Source organism: Parasteatoda tepidariorum, chromosome 3 (genome assembly GCF_982258835.1).
Source record: "Parasteatoda tepidariorum strain Cologne lab strain chromosome 3, Ptep-v5.0, whole genome shotgun sequence".
Lineage (NCBI taxonomy): Eukaryota > Metazoa > Arthropoda > Arachnida > Araneae > Theridiidae > Parasteatoda > Parasteatoda tepidariorum.
In genome coordinates, this window is record NC_141757.1 from 50907342 (window position 1) to 50933483 (window position 26142).

Consider the following 26142-nt stretch of genomic DNA (forward strand, 5'->3'; position numbering starts at 1 on the left):
GAAATAGTTTATAAACATTAGCAATAGTGTATTTAGAAAAAAATCAGCTTCGCTGCAAGTTAAAAAGAAAACATTATTTTATGGAACTTCATTTAACGGCTAACTATTATTTGTCCTCAGTTTTGTCAAATGTTTATTAACATTACAATTTTCTAGAGTTCAAATTAAGTATTTATAATTTCTCAAGAAAAATAAACTCAATAATGATAAGGTGTGAATTTGGAATGTTTTAAACTCGTTTGTTGTGTGTAATCAAGTTTAATAAATTAACCACACGGTTTATTTTTTTTAATTTAATTTCAGATACAAAATAATCACTCTTTTTTTAAAATGTATAAAAATAATTCATAAATAAATATACAAATTTTACTTATATCCATTTCATTAATTTTCAGCATATATTTTCATAAATATTTTCTCGTAATAAACATTTGTCAAAACATTATTATACGAAAGTATGTTCAAATTTTTTACAATGTAGAAATTTTCATACAAAATACACGAAAAAATTGATTATTGTGCATAAATAAGTTTACATAGGTTTTTAATCCATAAAATAAATTTTCACAAATACTATTCACAATCATAAGCTCTTTTATCATTTCAAAAATATTTTTTAAACAAAAATTATTAATTTCGAAAATATGTGTTTCTGTTCCATGAATGAATATAGTCACACTTAAAAATTTTGAATTTATTTTTAAACCTTATTATAAATATAAAATTAAATTTATATAAATCCAAAATGACTTATGAAAAAAATAAATGAGTGAGTTCTCAAAACAAAATTCTCAATTCAATTCAATCAATTCGATTCATTCAATTCTCAAGACAAAAGATTTTTAATGGAAACTAACTTTCAATGTATTTTGAAAAAGATAATAATTTAGAATAAATTTAGAATTCACATCTTAATTAATATAAAGCAATAACCAAGATTCATACATTTGAAACCCTTTTTTTCTGATATTTTTCAAAAAGTTTTACTCTTATAAATTTTTAAGTATAACTTTAAAGTAGTTCATAAAGCATTTATAGAGCACTACATTAAAATTTTCTATGGACAAAATTTCAAAAAATTTACATTATTACGCAATTGAAATAAAGTGTAACTTACAGATCTAATTTTCTATTATTACAATTCACCAAATTTCTTTGACAAATCCTGCATGCATAAAAATTAATATGTACACCATACCTAATCTTGTAAAAAACAGAACGAAGCAAATCACAAGTTTTAAAAAGAACAAATTCTCTTTAGTTTCATTAAAGTTGACTATCGTGCACAATTCCAGGATCTTTCAAAGTCTTCATTCTCTCTTCAACCGCTTTATTTAACTTTCTCCTGGGTCCTAGGGGCATCCCTAGAGCCTTCAAATCCTCTTCAGACAGAAGAGACAAAGATTCTAAATCAATTTGTTCTGATTGAAAAAGGGGCAAATATTCCGTTAACCCTACGGTAGTCAAGAATAACGACAAAGGGTCCGTTGCTTCGCAGTCTTCGTCATCTGATACTTCGTCATCAGAGTCGTCATCATCAGCTTCGTCAAAGTCATCAGCTTCGTATTCGTCTTCCCAGTGGATGTGCCTTCTCACCAGACTACTCGCACTGCCTATGCTATCAGAAACAGTGGACGAGAGATTTTTGTGATTTTGGTTTCCACAGTTCTCGTACGAATTTCTGTTATTGTCCCTGCTACCATTATCCAGTACCGTGGCTGTTGTAGTCAGAGCTGTTAGATTGACTAAGGAACTCCTGAAAGCAACAGTCCCGAATCCTGGTCGGTCGAAGATGCTGACGTGAGAGGACGATGTCTCGTGGAGTTCGTCCCCTATTCCAGAATCGGCAGTTTGCAACACGTCGCTGTTCGCGTCGTCACTGGAATGCGTATCGGATGTGCTGCGAGATGGATTGTCTGGAGATGAATGACCATCTTCGCTCTCTTTGACATAATCAGGGGTTGATATCCGTGGTATCCTTTTAATTTCAGTATAGTTTGAAGAACGATTGTCCAACTCTTCATCTCTTGTAATTATGTCACCGGGCCTAAACACGACACTTTTTTTCTTGCGTTCCGTAGACGTTGACTTTTTTAAAGAGGATTCCTTATCTTTTCCGTTGTTGACTATGTCGGAAAACTTTTGGGCATTTTGGGAGTTTCTGAAATAAATAAATTTTATATTGAAATAGGAATTTAGTAAAACTATATTAAATAAAAAAATATTAGAAATATAAAGTGAAAAGTATAAAAAAGTAGTTATACAGGGTTATTCATAATTCCCTCCGGGGTTTCGAAGCGTAATAGTAAATAAGCGAAGACTAATATGGCAAAAAAGAACATATGAAATTATTCCGAAAGTATTCAAGTTTTAATTTAAGCAGTTGCCGGTAGATGGCAGTAACATGTACCACTGAAGCCAGTTGTAGTAAAGAAAAATGGCGTTTACAGGCGGAGGGAATTATGAATAACCCTGTATAATGTAGGTCTAAAATATGATAAGAAAAATAAAATATGATCTTCACAACTTTCTGGTGATTCGGTAGTTGATTTCAAATAAATACCGCTGATGAAAGAAATTTTAATTATATTCGAAATTTTACTTTAAAGAAATTTAATTTTTTTATACGAATTCTGGTCCAGTTCATTTAAAATTAAATACTTCTGTTTATACTATTTTATAATCTCTCAGTTTTTTTTTTTTTAATATTTAAATTACTTATGAAATAACTTTTCATCATATATTGTAATGTTTTCATTCGCTTATTTTGAAAAAAAAATTCAATATATAAAGACAAATTGATAAGAAAAATGAAAACATTTAATTGAAATATAGTAATGAAATATAATGAAAATAAATGAATGAAAATAATAAATGAAATATTTATATTTAACGACAACTTAACGAATGTGTTTATATTGAATTGTTGTTCAATTCTAAATGGCTTCATTTTAAAATGAGCACAATGAAAGCAATCAAATATTTTCAAGAAATAAATATAAACATTACTTTTCGAAAGAAAAATAATCTTAAGAAAATAAATATGCTACCGGTTTTGAAGAACAGATGTAAGTAGCTCCAATAGCTCCGCGAAAGAAGATAATTTAAAAGTTTTTATTTAATTTTTCTTCTTACAAAAATAGACTTAAAAGCAAGAATTACTTTCACAATTTCTACTTATTTTGAATTCAGTGGAACAGAAACTCTATCTTGATTTAAAATTGATATAACAGTGTAGCATACTCTAATTACGCATGGATACAGTATCGAAAAAGACAAAAACATACATTTCATTTCAACATCAGTATTTTAAAAGCACTGAACATGAATTGTTTACTTTAAGATTAAGAGGAAAGGGATTTATATATCAGGGATATATTTAACCTGAGTAAAAGGTATAAAAATCAAAAGGAGATAAAAACTATCATATTAAGATGCAAATCAATGAGTCTTATTGTTTGAAACTATACTGAAACATAATTAAAAAACTACATTATTAAGGATGTAGCAACATGACTATATAATATGGATCAAAGTTAATAGCGAGCAAAGGATAGGATAGAAAGGCAACTATCCAGCTAATCAATAAGAACACTAAAACATTAAATCTATTATTAATATTTTTATTATAATAATAATAATTTTTAACGGATAAATACTTTGTAGTAGCAAAGTGTTTTATGAAAATATTATGTATAATTTTCAAATAGATTTAGTAATGAAGTTTTATATTGATAAAAAATAGGAATGTTCTTATTAAGACAAAAATGAGCATACATAGAATCAATAATTTTTTTTACTATTGAAAAATACCCGCTTATGCAAAGAAATGGATTTAAAATATGGATCTAGATTTTTGTAAATCTTTGCAATAACATTTTGATTAAATTGTAATGAATTGACTACAGTGATTATTTTAATTTTATCTAGCATTTAATAGATGCGTTTGACCAAAGCATCCTCACACTTCTACATGTAACTGCTAAAAATGTTTGTATTATGATTCAATAACGAACTATTTTTTCGGAAAATGAGTAAAAGTATTTCTGCACAAACTTCAACACAATAATATAGAGATGAAAATAAAATAAAATAGAATTATTCATGACTTCCTAACATCCATGTTTGCTTTGTTGAATCATTATTAACTGTTTCTTAGAACAGTGGAATTACAAAACGATTTTAAATGTCGGGAGGGTGTGACTTTTATGAAACAGCAGGTAATCTTTGGATATTCAGTTTGTTTTAAGGAAAAAAAGCGTGATAAATGAAAGCAGAAATGAAATGTTTGACAGGATCATTTCAAAATATTTTGAAATGCAATGCAAAAAAATGAAATAAAAACATTGATAGTTAACAATTAAATGGTTCTCGTATGAAAATAACAGGAATTTTATATTCAACTTAATATACTTTTGGCATATCATTGAAAAATAATAATCAAAGCTTAGGTCCCCATTTCCTGATGGTGTAAGTTGATTTTTCAAGTGTAATAAGAATACGATGGCAATATTTAATGGATGATAAAAATAATCAAGTCTTCAAACAATATACAGATTATTTGTTGCTGATTGCCTGATTGCTGAGATAATCAGCATACTTCAGCAAAATTATGCACCGTAAAAAAATTACTGATCAAATTATGTTAAAAAGTACCAGGACTCAGGGTGCCAGTACTTTATACCATAAAATTTACAGAGTAAAAAATTCTGACATACCGCAACTTTTACAGTAATATTTACTGAATTTCGGTAATTAAATATAACTGTAAATATTAATGTATAAATTTTAAGGTGAAATATATTTTATGGAGGCTGCACTCAGGGTGAAAATACTTTTTACCGTAATTTGCTCCGCAACTTTTTACATTGTAATAAAAAATAAACTAAACAACAATTTATTTCATTGTTATTACAATATAATCAAACAAAATAGCCAAATAATCATAAATAAGATGGTACTCAACTGTAACAGAATTTTTTAACTGCGAGGGAAAAAAACAGATTACTAACTGCTTTCACCTAATACGGTTAAATAACCAGAATTTTATTGCACCAACTGAACTCATCTAATGAAGTCAGTTCCTTGCAGATGGATTTCATGCAGATTCTTTACCGTATACTTTACGGTTAATGGTTAATTGGATAGACAGACTGCTGCCCCTGTTTTTACCATGCCGATGTATTTTACCATTTCTAACAGTGTAAAAACAACAGAATATTTTTGATGCTGTTCAAATTATTCATTTTATGAAAATTTATTTACATTCAATGGATTTTCGCTTACCTGGAATCTCTTCTAAAAGCTGTAAGTGACGATCTTAATCCATCAACAGAGGCCAGCCTCTCCTTTTCTTCTTTTTCGGCTTTCTTGGCTGCCTTTTGTTGTAACTTTCTGTAGCTTTTTATCCTCTTTTCTGCATCGTACACGCTCTTTTCCTTTAACCTCTGCACTAGTTTCTTATTGACGAGAGCATGTTTGGATTGAGCTTGATCCAAAAGCCTCAAAACTTCATTCTTTTGGTTAAGAACGGCAACATCTTTGGCAGTATGAAAATCGTTGTCCAGAGCCCACAAATTGACTCCAAAATTGACCAGAAAGGAAACACAGTCTATATGTCCATTGCCAGAAGCACAATGAAGGCATGTGTTGCCGTAAAAATCACATTTGTCTGGATCCCCTCTGAAAATATAAGCAAATTCTCATTATTTTATTTAATTTATTTTAAAAAGAGTTTGAAAACACTGATATATAATATATATATATATAGGTTAATCAAACAGCGCACAATCAAAAAATAAATAACAAAGAGAAACAAAAATGATTGATATATTATATGAGGAGTTTAAAAACATATCTTGCCAATTATGTTAAAATAATATTTTGAAATCAAAATTTACAATATTTCTCCGAAACCCCGCTGTGGCTCAGGGGATAGATGTTTGTGTAAAAGTAGTTTCGTCAAAGAATAAATTTTAATAGCTTTTATTACTTTTTATTCTTTCACGTACTATAATAGTAGAAAAGATTTTGAATTGTAAGGTATGTAAAGTTAGGTAATTTTTACATTTTAAAGAATGTTATTAAATATTAAATTTGAATGAGATCTGTCTAACTGTTTCTCAGAAATCAAATTGAATTTTTCCTGTATTGAATTTGCAAAATTTCGAATACCTGACAACTTAAAATATTTTCAACAATTTGTAAATTAGATATTACAAAGTAATAAATTATTATAAAAGTGATTTTAAGATCTATGGATAAACGAATTTTATTTGCAATCGGTAATTTTCTTTTCCAAATGCAGTTTATGTATAATAATTTCACAAAAAAAATTTCAGCTGTATTCGCCTTTAATTTGAACTCAGAAGGTTAAAAAACTTAATGTTACTGAAGGTTAAGATACAAAACTTTATCAACGTGCGTTAACTACACTGGTTATCCTGGAGGAAAAATTACGAAAAGAGCGAGTAATAAATAACTGCTCTCAATTCTCCTTCTCAGAACCTTGCAAATCTTGCAACTACTTTGCAATAACAATGGCTTACACTTCCTATGGAGCTGGTAGACCCAATAATTAAAAGCATCACTGTATGTGCTATATTGCTGTAGGTATTCATACTGAAGGAATTTTCTCATTTTAAACTGACACATTTGATTTGTTCATTTCATACATGTCCTAATTTCTGTTACACCATAATTGTCTAGTTAATACTTTTTACGTCATTTTATACAAAATTATGTGCATTATAACGTGTGCCAGTTTCATTGATTATCATGCTTAACTTTTGGAGTTACGGTCATTTTTGTGATTCTTTTCCTTAATTTATGATAACTACTGTAGAAAAATTTCTCACTTCCGTTTCCGATAATAGATCAATGAAAAAGAAACTCTCATAACGAGTAACAAATAATTAAAAAACCGGAACTATGCGAGTAGCAAAAACTCTACGTGTATTTTTACGTTCAGCACCACAAAAAACTAGAAAAGTAAGTGCATTTATTTTTTGCAAAAATGCCATCGTAACATTCGAAACAATATGTTTTTCAAATCCGGTAAGTCACTAACATTTCATGACCGAATCAACTTTTTTCTCTTCATGTCACTCTAATTATATTTAACTCCAAACAAGGTATTTCCGCAGTATCATTCAAATTAACAAATTATCGCCATAGCACAAACTCTGACCCCTCGATGCTATGTCAAATCATTTTCTGTTTGGCCAACATTCCGAACTGTTAAGAAAGAAAAGAAGAAAAAAAAAGACGAGCAACGTGAAAGTGACCTCGTCTCGTTTCACAGGTGGTTTGTTACGATATAGGTATAAAGCTGTGGGTTCAAAATAAATAAATAAATGTTAGTTACCATTGCGTGTATTGACCGTGACCATCCATGTACGGGGAAAAGTCACCAGACCGTCGTGTCACGACATTAAGTGACTCCCTCGGTCTTGTCATCGTGGTAATGAAAGTTTGGCATAACTAATATGTTCAGCAGCGCGTAACAATAACTGATATAGGTAGAATTGTGCCGCTACTATTCGAATTATTGAAATATTTTTTTGCGAGTTTAATTACTAGTTTGATGAGATTTCATTCATCTAATTAAAAATATGATTAACGGAACACGTTTAAGGAAATAAGTAATGAACGGATGTGGATATATGTGTGATTGTGAATGAAAAAGTGTAATAACTACTGTAAAAAAATTTTAAATTTTTAAGTTTCTCTGATAGAATACCAATTTATTATTTTTTAACTTCAAACAAAAAAAGAAAGATTTCGATGCAGTTAGTTGACAGAAATAAAACTTTGGGATTCAAATTTATCTGTTATTTGAAATAAGTTTTGATCATGTAATATAAAACACTAGTGGGCTGCGCCCCCAGCTCGCTAACGCTCGCCAACTCCCCGAAAATTGCTACGCAATCTTATATTGTTTGCTTCGGAAACCAAGCTCGCTTCGCTTGCTACTAACTTAGGTACATTGTAAATGCACAAAATTCTAAGAATTCAAAGCAATCATTCAAATCCATATGACAACTTTTTATTTCAAAAAAAGTACATCTTTTTAGTAAATACTAAGTCATTAAAATAAATTCGAATTCAAATAAATGACATGTAATTCGCTAAACCTATTAGAAATGTGTTATAGTATAAAATCTTAAAGCGTGACAGCACGACTGAGACTAATTTTTCAATGAATAACTAATAACAATAATAAAACAAAAAAATTCGTGATATAAATCAAAAATCGTCAAATAAATTCGTAATATATAAATTCGTGAAAAAAAGCGCTTTCGATAAAATACTAAAATAGAGATCTATCGGCAAAGACTACTCACTTCTGCCTAGCTTAATAGTATGAGATTGCCGCAGCTGATGCTCACGGGTTATTTCAGTTTCCGTTTTTAAAAGCGCTATATGCTGAGCCACCTCCTCTAGCTTTGACATGTGACATTTTTAGCGGCAATCATTGATCGATTTTCTAGCGTTGCCATTCGGGGAGTTGTAATGAGGCTTTTTTTTGTCGCCGTGTAAGAGAAATATGTATATAGATAATTAACAAAGCATGTTTGAAAGTCAGATAATGAATATGATGATACACTGTAAAAAAAATTCCGGATCAAATTTTGTATAAAACACAGGTACTTTAGGTGCATCATTCATAAAATCCATTTAATCGTAAAATCTATTTTTACTGCAAAATATTATACTGTAATTTTTACAGTAATACTTATTTAATTAGAGTGATTCGGCGATTTTACACTAATTATTACTGTAAAAAGTACGGTATATCAGATTTTTGGTTCCGTAATATGTTCTGATAAAAATTGATTTGAGGGTAAATGGTACGTACTGGCATTCTTAGTACCGGTACTGTAAATTTACCTGGAATTTTTTATAGTGTATATATGTTATTAGGATTTATATAATGCAATACTTCTGAAATAATTTCTGAAATTTTTAAAATTCTTTTTGATAGAACATTAAATTTTTGTAACGTTAAACAAAAAAAAAGGAAGAATTAAGTAATAGTTAATTAAAAGAAACAAAACATTTGGACCTAAATTTTATAAGTAATTTGTAAGTTTTAGTCGTGTAATATAAAATGCTGTTAACAAAACATGTTTCAGAAAATAGGATTATGAACAAGATATGGATATGAGCGTGATTAGGAATGAAATAGTGCAAATAGTCGAGAATAATTTCTGAAATTTTTAAAAAACTATCTCTTACATCTTGAAATCCCATTAAATCCCTTCAAGACCACTTACTTTGCTTGCCTTAATGACTTTTCACTTCTCTACAAATTTCTTTTTCCTTCCTATTAATCTAAACTTTTATGACGTAAAACAAAGTATTTTGTCGAAGCTAATTAGAAGCATTCATAGCAACTGACACTCAAAATTGTAGAAAATCATTAATTGGAATGGAATCAATTGAAATAGAAGACATGTGTAAAATTTTCAAACATGAACTTCATAATATCTAGGCCCACATTAGAATTTTAAAGTTTACAAAATAAATAAATGAATGAGAGCAGTTAAAAGACATTGTAATTTATATTTCAAATAAGCATTTAATCAATATACTATATACTTGTAAGTTAAGAATATATTTAATAATATATTTAATATAGAATTTATGTAACCTATCATTTATAAAAGTTTTGTCGACCAACGGTATTTACATTTATCTGTAAAATTATTGTAAGATAACGCCTGCTTTTTAGGAAGAGAGTTATATTACTTGATTTCAAAGAATACATGTTTTCTTGAGATTTTTTTAAGCTAAATAGAAAAATTATCTGCTTTATTTTATACATTTTTCATAAATTATCTCCTTTTTGTAGAATTGGTATGAAACATGTAGTTCATATACTGAACATTCCTAGCCCAAAGTGGGCTTTAATTTTTGCACGCATAACTGTTGCCCATTTCATTCTAAATTAAAAAGATCAGTCTTTTGTAACAGTTTCCGAAACTTTGTATTCAGAAAAGAGCATTTTATTTTAATGTTTAATTTTAAAAAATGGCAAGAAATAAATTAACTTAAAAAGATGGAAACTAACACAAAACAATCACAAAAAATTGTATACGGAGAAAAAAAATTTTGGTAAAATTATCGCATTGCAGTACGCAGTAATAAAACCAAAATTATACTGTTTATAAACCATTTGTTTAGTAATTTTTCTGTTCATATGACAAAGCAGCGTATTACCAGAAGTTCTGGCTTACAAAATTATAGATCTTATTACTACGTGTATTGTAAAAATACAAAATTGAAAAGAAAATTTTACTGAATGAATGGTTTTTATGCCATGTTCCAAGGTATCATGATAAAATTACCAACTCTTATCACATTTACCAAATTTTAACACGTATTATAGAACAATTTTTTACTGTCAATTTTGCCAAAATCATTATCAAAGCCCTTCGATAAAAATTATTGTGATTTTTGGTGTTCCCATACAGAAGGAAACAAAGTAAATTTTACCATGTTTCTTGCTCTGTGGGTCTGTAGTTTTGACCACATTTTTTTTCTCGGTGCAGTCCATCTTGGAAATACCGATTCTGTTACATTTTTCTCTGAAAACACTGAATCAATTTTTAAAATAATTTTATTTTTATTCTTTTGTTACGGCACCCATTTTAAAACGATTTTTTCCACATATTTTTTTTTGAATTTTGAGAATTTTTCCATATTATAGTAGCTTTGACCATACTTTTTCCTCAATGTAGAAAAAAAAATATTGCATCCATACTTCATTTGTTAATAAATAGCCAAACTGTATTCGTGACAAACGTCATATTTTATATTTAGTGACAGATAAAATAAAATATATCAAAATTAAAGCAGTTTAAATTGAAAATAGAAAAAGTAATATATAGCCACCATTTATAATGCATAAACTCTTTCCAAAATAAAAAGTTAACTTATAAATACCAAACTTATAAATATCGTTAAATTTTAACAAGGAGATTATAACTCTTCTGGACAAACTTCCCTTTATAAGAGTAGATCGAGATTAGTCATATGGAAATGCATTTAACAAGCAAGGGTATAAAATAATAATGTGAATAACCTCTTAAGAATAGTAATATATAACCCCTACTTGTAATTCACTTTGATAAAAACTAAGTTAAACTATACAGCTATAAATAAATTCATAATGAATTAAAATAAACGATAGTGATATTTATATTCATTACAAACGCAATTCAACAAAGTATGGTGAAACTAAAGTTCGATAATGAGAGGCCTTAAATTTCGTTTTTCAACGAGCATTCATAAGATCCAGACATATGTATAAATCACGACAAATAGTTCAACACAAAGACTATTAGACTGTCTATTACGATAAAAAAGTAAATAAAATGTTAAAGATTTTGATCTGGCTAAAGAGTTTAGCATATTCTTTAATGGTTTAAAGCAGATCGTAATGCATCAGTGGTCAGTACCATAAACATCAAGTCGTGCTGCGAACATTTTTAGGTCGGAAAAAAGTCTTCTTTTAATCCACCCACATATCGATAAGGAAGGAAACCTAATTCCAACCAACATCGACCAAAAAATTGTAAGTTATAGGGAAGAAGTTTGCGCAAAAATGGCGCCTGCGGTAGTTTCTGGAGCCGGAAGTGAAAGATATATGAGGGTTCGCTATTATAAAATTATATATTTAGAGCCACCGAAGTTTGAACTTTTGACACTTTCTCTTAGAGAGCTGTCACGTTTCGCGTTTGAAAAGGTGTTGATGGGCTAACAATTATGGGTCTTCTTGTTGTTTCTGAGATTTCAGAGATATTTAAAATTGAGTTGCTAGGGTTTTTTATGTAAGAATTTCTAAGCTATGTTTACTGCTTTTTTTAAAACAAAACTTCGTGACAGACTTTTGCCAAAAAGCCTTTATTTAAAATAGGAATTGAAGGAAATTTAATCTTGTTTTTTTTTTTTTTTTTTTTTTTTTTTTTTTTTTTTTTACTTTGAGTCTTATTAGTTTTTGTTCACAAATAGGGCTAAAATTGATGTTTTTTTCTCAAACATGTTTTATTATTACTATAATACTTAAATAATTCAGTTTTTTACGAATTTGGGAGGAAGTCCGGTATTAGTTCAAAGTTTGATCGTTTCTATTGAAGCTCCATAGTATGGTCGTGGGTAATGTAATAACAAATTTTTTTCATATTTAAATTAAATTATAGTTTTATCCTTAGCTGCTGAAATTCTTTTGTATTTAAAAAAAGGAAGAAAATAAGTTCAATTAAACATTGAAATAAAATGTGTTTCATACACGGAAGAAAAATTTTGGTAAAACTACTGTACTATATGATAATGACATTACAGAGAAAACTAAGGAAAAAAAAAACAATTATGGTTATGAAACCAAAATATATGATATTTAAACCATTTACGGGGTAATTTTTCCCTTCATAAATGTAACAGATCACCGAAAATTCTAGTTTTCACAATTATAGTTCTTACTACCATACGAATCGTAAAAATACCAGACTGAAATGTAAATTGAACCGAATAAATGTTTTTTATGCCATACTCTAAGGTACCAAGAATAAACAAATTTAACAAACTTTACCACATTTTTACACAGATTAAAAAGATATTTTACTGTTAATTTTACCTAAAGCATTATAAAAACGCTTCAGTAAAAATTAACGAGCTTTTGGTGTTACACACGACACGGTAAATTTTATCATATTCTGGTAGTTTTGACCAAACTTTTTTTTTCTCAGTGTAGGAAGAAGTATGAGCAAAAATATATGGACATAGAATTGAAAGATATATGAGGGTTTGCTGTTATAAAATTATATATATTTAGAGCCAACGAGGTTTGAACTTATGGCCTTTTCTCTAATAATCAATCGGCTGGTAATTTTATGTCTTCTTGTTGTTTAGAGGTATTTAAAAATCAGTTTCAGGTTTTTTCTAAGAATATTCAAGGTGTGTCTATAACTTTTTTTTTAAAAAAAGCAATTCGTGACACTAACAAAATCTGTATTTAAAATATAAGTTGAAGAATATTTAATTGGAGAACAATATTTAGGGGAATGTTTTTCACATTTAAAGCTTAAGTTCATTTTTGAAGCCTATTTTATAGATATATTAAAATACTAAAATAATTCCGTTTTTTGCAAAAAAGTGCTGCTTTTTTCCCTGCTTTAAATTACGTAGAACAATTTCAGTATTTGATGTAAATGATTTTTCCAGATTTAAGTTTCATTATAATTTTACTTTTAGTGTGTAGTGACCTAATCCTTTCACTTTTAAATATTAAAACAAATTTTAAATATAAGTAAAGACTTGAAGCAAATTAAGTCAAAAAAGGATTTACGTTTACATTCCATAAAAGCATTGCTAGTATGCATTTTAAACAATAATTACAATTATAATTACAGAATATAATTAAAGATCTTATTCTAACAGCCTTATTAAAATTGTGATTAGGAGTTAATTGCTTTAAGAAATTTTTACAAAAACTTTTATTTTTACAAAATTATTCATTACTAGAAAAACTATTTAATTTTCAGCAGATTGAGTGTAACAATAAGTAAAATAAAATATTCAGAGCACGTACATGCATTATGGTGCCCCATGTTGTACTATGGTGTTCAACTCCAGCTCAACATTAGGAATAAATACTAGAAAAAACTAGTTTTTTAGAAAAGAAACTTTTTAAAGCATTTTGAAGTACGAGGTTTGTTATGTGATCAGTTTGACTACTATACTGTTTCAGTTAAAGCAAATTGTAGTTAATAGCTTACGTTATACGACTTTAGTCAAAAGAATAGACGGCATTAAACGAAAAAAAAATGAAAATTATGTTCAACTAATCAAAGCGTTTTCAATACTCCTTTTATTTTTATGAGAAAAAGTTATAATATAAAAGTAGGCTAAATATCAAATTAGTACTATAAAAGAACTAGAATTAGAAAATGATATAAATGATAGAGCTAGAAAATGATGTATATAGGCTGACGAAGCCTAGGTAATGCGGAATGGTTAACATCGCGATGAAAATAGTTCTCAAATAAAAACATTTCCATAAAACTGTTCTGTGAAAATAATTAATACAGAAACCTAATTGAAACTAAACTAGTCCTATAGATCATTATTTATTTTAGAACTATTACTTGGCACCTTCAGATAATTGATCAAGAAAATTTATAGTTCGAATATGTTATAAATAATAAGGCAAATAAAAACTCGTTATTTATAACAGAAATGTAATGACATTTAGATATAAATGAATTTTTTTAATCGGCTCAACATAAGTCAGATCACAACAATTTTTAAAATAATCTGCAACTTAATAAATTTAAGAAAATAGTTCTCCTAATAAAGCATTAAATTAAAATTGAGCTTTAATAATCGCTATGCATTCAAAACTCATAAACACATAATCATCCAAGCTATCTCATAGAAAAGTATTTCATTCGATTCAATTTTTTTCATGATGATTACTTTTTAATTGCAAAGGAAAAGAATTTTAATTGCAGAAAGTAGAACGTTTTCACTTGTTTGCACCTTTCGTTGATATACAAAAGCAGCAGGGAAGAAGTCATTATATATTGATGAGTTAACCACGCTTTGCGAACCCCATTTCCTGAAGAACCACACAAAGAAGACAACACCAAAGCAATAACCAAACTTACCCCAGTGAGTTTAGAATTATTATTTCAGTGAAATTTTATTTATTGACCTATTGCTAGAAGCTATATGAATAAAACACAATTGAGAATCATCTCATGGTGCAATATTGTTGAATTAACTCTCTAAGATGAAGTTAACGAAGTTGTTAAAAAACTTTATTACTTTGAAATTCCAATATGCAACATAGAGTAAATATTTAATTCGTATTTGAACTCAATGCTAATTTACTCCTGAATCTACCAAAAATTATCTAGAACATGCATCGACGCTTTATTGTAGTGTTAAAAATTTCTCAGAAAAAATGGTTAAATAGGAGCTAATTCAATTGTTTTTTCACCATATTCAAATAACCATGAGTAAGATGATATCCAATCCTTTACTTTTTGAATGAACATTATTTTTGAAACAAAATGAAACTCTCTTAAAAGGAACTTATTTAAATCCTTATTGCTAGGAAAAAAATGTACGAAACTTTTCCAATAACTTCCGTCTGTTTTTTATTGTAACTAACAATAGCACAATAAAGTATTCTTCAAAATATATATCTCATTAATAAATTGATCCCTAAGGAATTTTAATAAGCTTAAGTTTAGTCATTTTTATTCGATATCAAAAATAGAGCATAAAACATTATCTCCCAGATATGATATTTGAACTCAGTCATAGTTGGTTTTGAATCGACCATTTTCTGCACTATTTCGTTAAAAGGAGTTTGTCGAACGATTCCTTTTTCATGAACGATTCTTTTATTGTTCTTATCGTTTTCACACTTTGATTTATTCGACACATACGTTCCGGATCGCTAGGATTTGATCGCCCACGGAGGAGCTGTTTTAAAAGAGTAGATTTATTTCTTAACAGCTTTAGAAAATGTCGTTTTTCAACCTTTCGCAAATTGGATCCAATTTGTAGAGCAGTGAAAAGTCATTAAGGCAAGCAAAGTAAGTGGTCTTGACGGGATTTAATGGGATTTCAAGATGTAAGAAATAGTTTTTTACCCCAAGTTCGAAGCTTAATGGAAAATTTAGACGGAATTGCTGAAATTTAGACGAAAAACGTATAAAGTTAGCTCGCTTTGGGTTGCAAAAAAAGGAAGAAAAATGTGAAAAGTTTAAATCTATTAAAAATTATGTGAAATTCATCACATTCTTTTTTTGAGAACAGAAACTAAGAAGAAATACATATTTAAAGAAACTAATGAACAAGAGTTTTCTGCATTATATCATATTTCTACCTTGAAACAAAGACTCAATTAGTTGAATTTTTAACACTCATCAATACTATTTTAGATAAAACCACAATCACATTATTTGCTTCTATAAATATTTAACTAAATACGCTATATTTTAGATTGCTATTATTCATCTGTGAGATGTCATTAAATGTTTTGAAATACCAAATCCCATAACTCCACATTTATAAAGAAGTTAACCATAATAGGTCTGAACTTATACATACACAGTTGTAGTGTGATTTTTTTAGTAAATTATTTAATAAAAAACTAAACCTTACCTGTCATATTTGAAAATTTAACCTGAAATTTGAACATTGAAATAAAATTAATATTTTTATGGGAAAAATCAAATTTTTCTTAACTACTTCAAATTTAAAATACCATAGGGTTTGTTCGAGCTTAAAATTCAAATAAAATATTAGACAAATAAAATGAGTTTTGTATGGTGTTGCGTTCCGCCTTGTGTGTCATTCTACATCATTAAATTTCCTCTCTGTAAAATGCCACATTTATGAAAATTAGAATTTTATAAATGCTATCAAAATTAATATAGTAATTCTTGCTTTATTATCTATAAAATATTATTAAGTATAAATAAGTTGGTTTGAAAATGGCAAAAATACTCCATTAGCGTAAGTCTAAACTTGCTTTAAAAGCGTAAACTAATTATACAACTACTTCACAATTTTCGCTAATTCCTAGTTTCAAAGAAGCATTTGCTACATAAACTTGATAAATTAACAATTTTATAAAAGTAACTCCAGTAAATTAAATGATGTAGATAGGTAAACAGTAAATTAATTTAATGCTTCAATTTTTCAACATAAGATGGTCGATATTTTTCACTATTTCAAAAACTCTGAAATCATCAGAAAACTTTATCATTAAAAGTTGTTTTTTGCGAAAAGATTTCAATTAATTTAATTTGTCATCAATTCATACCTTTTTAATTAGTCATTATTTTGCCCCATGAATTCGTGACATTTTATTCCCTTTCTATTCCGAAAATAATAAGGAAAATAATCGTTAAATGATAATTCATTAATTTTCATAAGTCTTAAAACAAAGTTGTGCATAAAGATTATTTTTAACATTCTCCGTCACTAAGATAAATATTTTTAAAGCAACAAAAATAATATTATATTAGTAATTATAGTATCATTAAAAGTATTCCCACAACGGGGGGTCATGGAGGTTAAGGATATCGTGACTAACGGCAAGAGTTTGATCAATATTGCTGTCAGGCCACATTTATTTCCTAGACAAGCTGCTGCCCATCTCTCTAATCCTAGGTAGATTTCAGGTCGCTACTGGGAATTACTAAAACAGACCGAAAAAGTTTTAAAAATAACTGCCATAACATGCTCATGTAGATCGCAATTTTAATCAAGTCAATTTTTTCGCTTTTATGTCAAGACAATTTTTTTTTGTTATAAATATTTCGAAGAAGAAAGGTTTGCCCTTATATTGAAAAAAGCCTTGTACCACTTATAAGAATTAAGCTTTCACCACTTTTAAAAATTAAAATAAACTCACTTTTACGTTCATACAAGCCAATTCTATATTATTTTAAAACCATTTCACATTCACCTTATTTCGGTTTTCAAACAAAAGACACCGAGAAACACACAGATGGGGAGAACAATTTACTCGCATTAATCCTTAAGGCTCTATACTCCTAATAAACAAAGGATGGAGTTGCTCTACTTTTAAGCAAGGTCTCTATATTATAACTTAATGTAAGTAAAACCTCATTAATTTTATGAATTCTCAAAATTATTTAAAAGCAGAGATTAATTATTTTAAATTCATTGTTATTTATATTTTTGTATAAAATTATAACTAAATCCTGATTTTGAAAAAAAAAATTCTACATTGTTAAAAAGTTTTCGGAAAAAATAGTTAAGTAACGATTAACTCAATTGTTATTTTACCATATTCAAACAAAACAGACAAATAACCATAAATAAGACGGTATTCAAACTGTTAACTGTGAGAAAAATCGTTGATTAACGGCTTTCACCTAATACGGTTAAGTAACCAAAGTTTTATCGCGAAAACTAGGCCCACCAAATAAAGCCACTTAATTCCTTACAGCTGGATACATATTATAGCAGAAGGAGCTAATCTATCAATCTCATGACCGACAGAACTGGGGTTTGAGTCCCAACGTTGGCACCACAATATTTCTCACATTCCCTTCAACACAGGAAGAGTTTGGAAAGTTCTGCACTTCCCAAGTGAGCCAGGATAATTACAATACGACACTGTGAGTCAAGCAAGCATAGAAGGCAGCACCATAAAACTGCTTAATATAAAAAAGTATAGTATTTCCCATTTCTTACAGTTTGTGAAACAGCCAGATAAACTGAATCAACCACATACCATGGTTCATTTGATAAAATACAGTTCAACCGTGATGTCCAGTTAAATTTTTCAATTGGTTTTGTAAAAATGCTATTTGTAAATGGTTAAAAAGTCGTATAGTTTTGTAATTACGGTTTTTTAACCATACTAGTCGTTAACATTTTCAAAATCATGAAGGCACAAAATGCTTTTTTACCGTAAACTGTACGGTTGATCGGATGGACAGACTATTGTCTGTTATTTTACCGTAATTTTAGATACAAAATTCTAACTCTGCATATCAGTACAGTTAGAAACATTTATCGAATCTTTGTGTCCTCTTTAGGCTGCAAAAAATGGTACTACAAAAGAATAAAATACAACAAGTTGTTGAAAAAAAAGAAAATAATTCAATTTGTGTCGAACACTGAGGTCAACATCCAGACATAGTTAATGTTCTGATACTGAATGGTGTTCAATCAATCATTCGATTAGTATTATTGTAAATGTCATTAGGAAACTCCTGAAGCCGATGATATCCTTTTATATCATAAAACCATATTGTTTTATGTGACTATTCACTTCCTTTTGCCATACTAACTGAAGAAAAAAACATAAGAAAGCCGGAAATTCATATTTAGAATTTTTTTTCTCTATGTAGGAAGTTCTGAAATAGAATTATTTCTTCTTTGACATTTATTTGTGGCTAAAGTATAGAAAGGTCAAAGATACAAAGAATGTGGTCGCTCACCCGAGTTAAATGACGGTTAAGTGTGGGTAAAACCAACACAACTCTCTATTTCGAATATATATATTTCCAGAATTGCTTTCTAAACTGAATTACGGCACTGGGGAACAAATTTTTTGTTCCATTTATAGAAATACTTGATCCTGCCTGATTCGGGGGTGTGGTGATTTCAAATCAGAAATTAGTTTTTTTTCCTAAAGCTGCAGCTTTATTTTAAAACAACATTTTCAGTCTAAAAACTTTATGTATAACAGGGGGTTTCGGTTAAGGTACATCTACAAGGTTAAAATGGCATAGAAACCCATGCCCGGAAATGTCGTTGTACGCAGCTAGGAACGCTTTTTTATCATGACTTGTTTAGAATCACATGAAGAAACAATTTATAATAAAGAAGCACATGATGAAACAGTTCATAATCAGAAAGCACTCCTAGTGGTGTATGACGCCATTTCCGGTCATAGGTTCCTGTTCAATTTTAATTCTGATGGTGTGCCCTAGCTCCTTTAGAAGTTTGTCGCAACATTCGCAACACTTATGTATATATATATATATATATATATATATATATATATATATATATATATATATATATATATATATATATATATATATATATATATATATATATATATATATATATATATATATATATATATATATATTATAAATATATTACACTTCCGTTGACCTTAGATTCAAAGGAGTTCTATTGAGCCTAATACACAAATTTTAAATTTCATTGCTATAAGTACTTTTGAACTTTTTTACGAAAATTTTCTTGTTCAACTATAAAATTAAATAGGGGAGAGTGGGGTCAATTATAACAGGGTACGATTGCAACAGAGCAAAAATTTCGAGTGTCGGGCTCTAGATTTGGTTCCTAGGATCCCTGCTGGCAACCATTTTTATGTACTTTTGAAAGAGTTACATCACAAAAAATATTTTCACGCTATGTAAGTACTCTTTTTTTGGTATTAGAATATTATATTGTAACAAAATAATATTGCTTAAACAAATAAAAATTATTAACCGAATATGTAAGTGGACACCTTAATTAACATTTCAATAAAAAAAATTTGTTTTGTTAATTAACTAGCATTGTTTTTAACAAATGAAGCTGAAACGGCGTCTTGGGGATGATTGTAACAATAAGTAAAGGGACGATTGTAACAGCTGAAAATAAATAATCTTATGTTTACAAACCATTACTTAACTCTTCAAGAACCATCAATAGTTTCCTATATCATTTATATTATGTTGCATGTGCATTATTTTATTTGTCACCTTTCACAGCATAAATTAAAATGTTTAACCCCTTAAAGTTAAAAGTTTAACCCTCTGCTCATTAATATTTTTACTCCTAAAATATCACTACTATTTTAATCAATAAAAAAATATATCACAACTATGATAATATGTATAATTAACTATGTTTTAGTTGAATTTATGAACTGTTACAATTGACCCCGTAAGTGGGGACAATTGTAACAAGTGCACGACTGTCAAAAATTGTTAATAACTAATATAATAACATTTAAAACAAGGTATTTATTTTTTTTCTAGTAGAGGATAGTCTACTTTACTCGTCTGTCAGTTAATACTAATAATATATCGGATTTTTTGTTAGTTAAAAATAGTTAAGTAAAAAATGTTACAATTGACCCCACTCTCCCCTACTTAAAAACTTGACATTTAAGCTCATGTATCAAGATTCCATAGAGTACGTTTTGATTTATTAAATTAAAAAAGACTAAAATTTATTAATTAAGGGCCAGTAAATTACGCTCATAAAACTTTTAATAATTCAGTCCTTTGATTTAATGAAAATTTTGAAAAAGCTTCTGACTTACTCACATTTTACGGTCAGCATTTAAGCAACGGAAATATAATTATCAATAGAAATATTAAACATCAAAAAGTTATGAAAATATTTTTTTAATAAAATTTCGAAAGTTCGATGCTCAATAAACGTAAAATACTTACAAAATAATTTTAAATCTATGAGATAAATTTGAAGTGTACAGTATTTCCTTTTTTGCAATTTCACATAAATAATAGTAACACTACCCCAAATCCTTATTTATTTAAATAAAAGTGAAATAATATTCTATATAAAAAAATTATTATAATTATAAAATTTATTAATGTAAAAAATAATTTTTAATCTATGAGATAAATTCGAAGTATATCATATTTCAATTTTTTTGCTATTTAACATAGATGATAGTAACATTTCCCCTAATCCTTATTTATTTAAGTAAAAGTGTAATAACAATCTAATCTGTAACTTATAAATTTCTAAAGCTTTTATATAAGAAAAATGGATATTGAAAAAGTCTAGTTTGTAACAGAATGAATCACGACTGATCATATCAAAAAAATATTTATTACGATCTCACGTTCTGACCATCAATCTACCTCAATAATCCTCGTAATTACTGTATTAGTTTTTTACCACACACCCTCCGGAAAATAATATTACTCCGTCTTCAAATTCATTCAAATTAGAGTCGTTTCCGTCACGTTTTTGAATCACTGAAACATTATCTATGCATTCTCTGTAACGGAATATAATCAGTTGGAATATTTTCTATTCTTCTTACTTCTAAATGAGACACCAATAATGAATTGAAAAATAATAATAGATAAGATATTACGAGAATTCGCTACATACATCGCGGTAGTATTAATGACACGTTATCTCAAAAATCTTTTTCAATTAATATATTCTAAATATTATTTTATTTAGCTTATATTTCATTATGTATATTACATCGAATAATAGACGACTCATGAGTTGGAGTCTTGTTGCAACAACTGAAATTTTATTGTGTTGTATACATATAAGGTATAATTAAATTTTAAAATCTTCTTGCATATAAATTTATTCGAATACCTTGATCAAAATGTTCCTTGGTTCATTAGTTTGCGCTCTAAACTACAAGGTAGCACATTTTAGCATTATTTTTGTCGTGCATAAACTATTATTCCTTTACATTATAAAAAAATACAGTCTAACACGAATAGCACTAACACGAATTTTTCAATATCACAAAATATTCAATGCACGATAATAGAATAAAAATTCTTTTAATTGAATGTATTTCTTAGTGGCCCTTGATTTCGTGAAATATTTTTGATTACTCAAAATGTTTTTGATTTGTTTTTTTTTTAATTTCTGCAAAATTTTAAATACTTTCTTGAAACTTTAAGTCTTCAAGGCTTTTCTTGAATAATTTTATGCACCATTTTGTTGAATATCTGTTAAAACAGAGATTGCCTGGAATTGGAAAGTTGTCTGAATCATCCATTTTTAACACTTTGAGTCAGAATTTTTATTAAACTTTTTTTTCATTATTTTGTATTAGTTTAGCTACAAATATATGAGAAATATTATTTTTAGCATTTTAATAGTTCATGGTTATGAATTACAGCATGAAACACCAGTGTCCTTTTCTACGTTAAGGGTGAAATCTGCAAAACACGGCTCACTTCCAAAACTAATTTTTAAAATTTGTAGGGGAGAGTGGGGTCAATTGTAACAGGGTACGATTGTAACAGAGCAAAAATTTCGAGTGTCGGGTTCTAGATTTGGTTCCTAGGTGGTGCACAAGGTGTATTTAATAAATCTACATGTACACCCCTGATGGCAACCATTTTTATGTACTTTTGAAAGAGTTACATCACAAAAGATATTTTCACGTCACGCAAGTACTTTTTTTGGTATTAGAATATTATATTGTAACAAAGTAATTTTGTTTAAACAAATAAAAATTATTAACCGAATATGTAAGTGGACACCTTAATTAACATTTCAAAAAAAATATTAGTTTTGTTAATTAACTAGCATTGTTTTTAACAAATGAAGCTGAAATGGCGTCTTGGGTGCGATTGTAACAATAAGTAAAGGGACGATTGTAACTGCTGAAAATGAATAATCTTTTGCTTACAAACCATTACTTAACTCTTTAAGAACCACCAATAGTTTCCTATATCATTTACATTATGTTGCATGCGGATTATTTTATTTGTCACATTTCACAGCATAAATTAAAATTTTGAACCCCTTAAAGTTAAAAGTTTAACCCTTTAGGTCTCTGCTCATTATTATTTTTACTCCTAAAATATCACTACGATTTTGATCAATAAAAAAATATATCACAACTATGATAATATGTATAATTAACTATGTTTTAGTTGAATTTATGAACTGTTACAATTGAGCCCGTTAGTGGGGACAATTGTAACAAGTGCACGACTGTCAAAAATTTTTAATAACTAATATAATAACATTTAAAATAAGGTATTTATATTTTTTTTCAAGTAGAGGATAGTCTACTTTACTCGTCTGTCAATTAATACTAATAATATATTGGATTTTTGGTTAGTTAAAAATAGTTAAGTAAAAAATGTTACAATTGACCCCACTCTCCCCTACTTAATTGCAGTTATTTAGATCTAAGAGAAAAAATTATTCATATTTGAAATTTCATAAATTTACAAAATCAATTATTGATAAATTTTCGAATATAAATGGAAATACCTTTTTATGCATTTTAAGTTTCAGTACAAATGTAATTCCTAAAATCTAACACATTTTTTTTGTAACCATTAGACTTTTTTATAAATAGAAACTACCAAAATATATTTTTGCTTGTAATTAGAGCGTCAGAAAAAAATATAAAAAGGACGACGGTGTCTCATCTGCGTCAAATTCAATCCTCTATGCAATGATATTGTCTTTAGTTTTTTATATTCAAATAATAATATAACTGTATACATCATTGAATTTAAAAACTGCTCTTTGCTTGCTTATGTTCTTTTTTGTTTAGATTTAATGAATCAAACAGTTAGCTAAACTATACAAGATATGTGTTTAACTTTTCACTGAAATTTAAAATACTTATTTCAGTGCTTTTTAGTTAATATCAAAAGTCTTAACTGACGCAAGAAGAAAACAGATTCACATTTTTCAAAACTCGAGTAAACAATTTTATTTCCTGAAGTAGTACATTAATTTTTGTCTCATTTTTTTATTACATGTATACTGCAATATTAAACCTAGTAATTTTAACCACCTATTTTGTACAGAGCATTCAGACTCACATTATTAGTGAGAAAATAAATATAAAAAAATCAAAGACTAAACAAGCTCCTGTTGTGTTCATTCATTTCAAAGTTAATTTTCTTCAAATTCTAAAATTACCTCCCTGAGGACTTTATTTTTTCTATTTTCAAAGTAACATTCATAAACAGAAGAAAGATTAATCATGAGTAATGTTTTTTATCCATTTATCCATAAAAAGCATAAACCTGATAATTTTTTTGTCTTTTAAGTATGCATTTCATTATAGTAATTCCTTTTCTAAATTTAAATTTTTAAAATTTAGTTTCAGTGTGATAAATTTATAAGAAATTTTAAAAGAAATACATACTTTTTCTAAAATACAACCAAAATGTACTCTCTTTTTTCAACTGTAATGAAAACCATTCCCCTGAAGGTAACATATTCCTGTATTACTACTTTTCTATTTTATGCGTGACAGCTGATTTATACACCAAATTAGACCTCAGTAATTTCCAAAATCCACCCACCTTGTTCTCAACTCGTGTACAACTAAGATACAAATTGATTTTCTTGTTCATTGGAAAAAAATGTATTCTTTTTCCAAGTAAAGAAAATGAGAAAAGAGTTTTTATCACGATATTTATAATTGGGGCTGTTGATTTAGTTAAATACAGTATGAGTCATAGAACTTGATTAAAATATATTTGATTAAAAAATAAAAACAATGAAGAGACGGGTATTATAAAATGTGAAAGGAAATCAAAATTTCGCGACAACGTAAAGCCGAATTTGGTGAAAAAGAGGAAACAATCCGGACTCTGATGAACAGGGACCATCTGCATTTTTATAGATTTATTTCTTATAAAATTGAAAATATAATTTTTTGGATAATTATATATTTTTACAACGATGTATCGTAACCTATTATTGTACATTGAGATCTGACTAATAAAGCTTATATTATATTGATAACACTTGGTCAAGAAATATATTATTAAAGTTATCTAGAAAAAGAAAAAGAAAAGTAGTGAAATGTTATTTTTTCGACAGATTTAATTTTTTGTAGGTTCTTTTTCACATTTATTTTTAACAACGATGTGTCCAACCCTATTGGTGTATATTGAGTTCTAACTTGTAAAGCTTATATTATTTGATAATACTTAGTTAAGAACAAAAAAAAAATAGCAATTAAGTTTAACAAGAAAAAGTGCAGTGAAATTTTATTTGTTCGTGGATTTTTGTAACAAATTTTTTAGCATATTTTTAACATTGATGCGTCTCGACTTATTGAGTTCAAACTTATGAAGTGTTTATTATATTAATAAAACTTGGATAAAAAATGATTAAAGTTATCTAGAAAAAAAATGGTGAAATGCTATTTTCCTTGGCATATTATTTATAAAAAAGTTTTTAAATATTTTTATGATATGATGTAGAGCAACTTTGCTTGATTCAGAAAACAAAAATCATTAAATTTAACTATAAAAAGAAAAAAGTTGATAAATGTTATTTTCTTCGGCAGATTTATTTTTTTATATATTTTTAGCAATGATGTGTTTCAACCTGCATATTGAGTTATTACTTATAAAGCGTATAATATTCTGATAAAGCTTGGTTTCAAAAACAATTACTCAAGTAATTTAGAGAAAGAAAAAAGTTGGTGAAAAATTATTTTTTTCCGTCCGATTTTATTTTTCATAGATAATTGTTTTTATTTGACTATTAACTTAGAGGTTTAAAAAATTTGGAAAATATTGTTTCGCTAACTCTCAGAAGCTTTCCTTTGTTTTATAGTTAAGCTCAATTAAAAAATCTAGCATACGATAGACATTGATACTCTATTGGTAGAATGAAAAAAAAAAGATAAGTACATTGAAGTCAAAACTACCAGAATATGGTAGAATTTACCGTGTTTTTGGCTCTATGGAAACATAGGAAAGCTCGATAATTTTTAACAAAGACCTGGGTTTTATAATATGCGTTAAACATGGTAAATGAGGTATAATTCCGTAATTTTATCGTGTTTCCTTAGAACGCGAACTAAAAACCATTTATTTAACAAACAAGTGAAACAAA

The 26142-nt window shown here is 28.0% G+C and overlaps 1 protein-coding gene across 1 annotated transcript in view; it reads right to left on the reverse strand.

Annotated features, from left to right (window-relative positions):
* Positions 1 to 302: 302 nt before the first annotated feature.
* The window catches only part of LOC107436147 (ankyrin repeat and SAM domain-containing protein 4B), a 68521-nt gene continuing 42681 nt past the window's right edge, over positions 303 to 26142 (reverse strand). The window contains exons 2-3 of the mRNA XM_016047737.4: positions 5287 to 5682; positions 303 to 2161 (exon numbers count right to left, since the gene is read on the reverse strand). Coding sequence (XP_015903223.3) covers positions 1267 to 2161; positions 5287 to 5682 — 1291 coding nt within the window. The 3' untranslated portion in view covers positions 303 to 1266. The remainder of the gene's footprint in view (positions 2162 to 5286; positions 5683 to 26142) is intronic.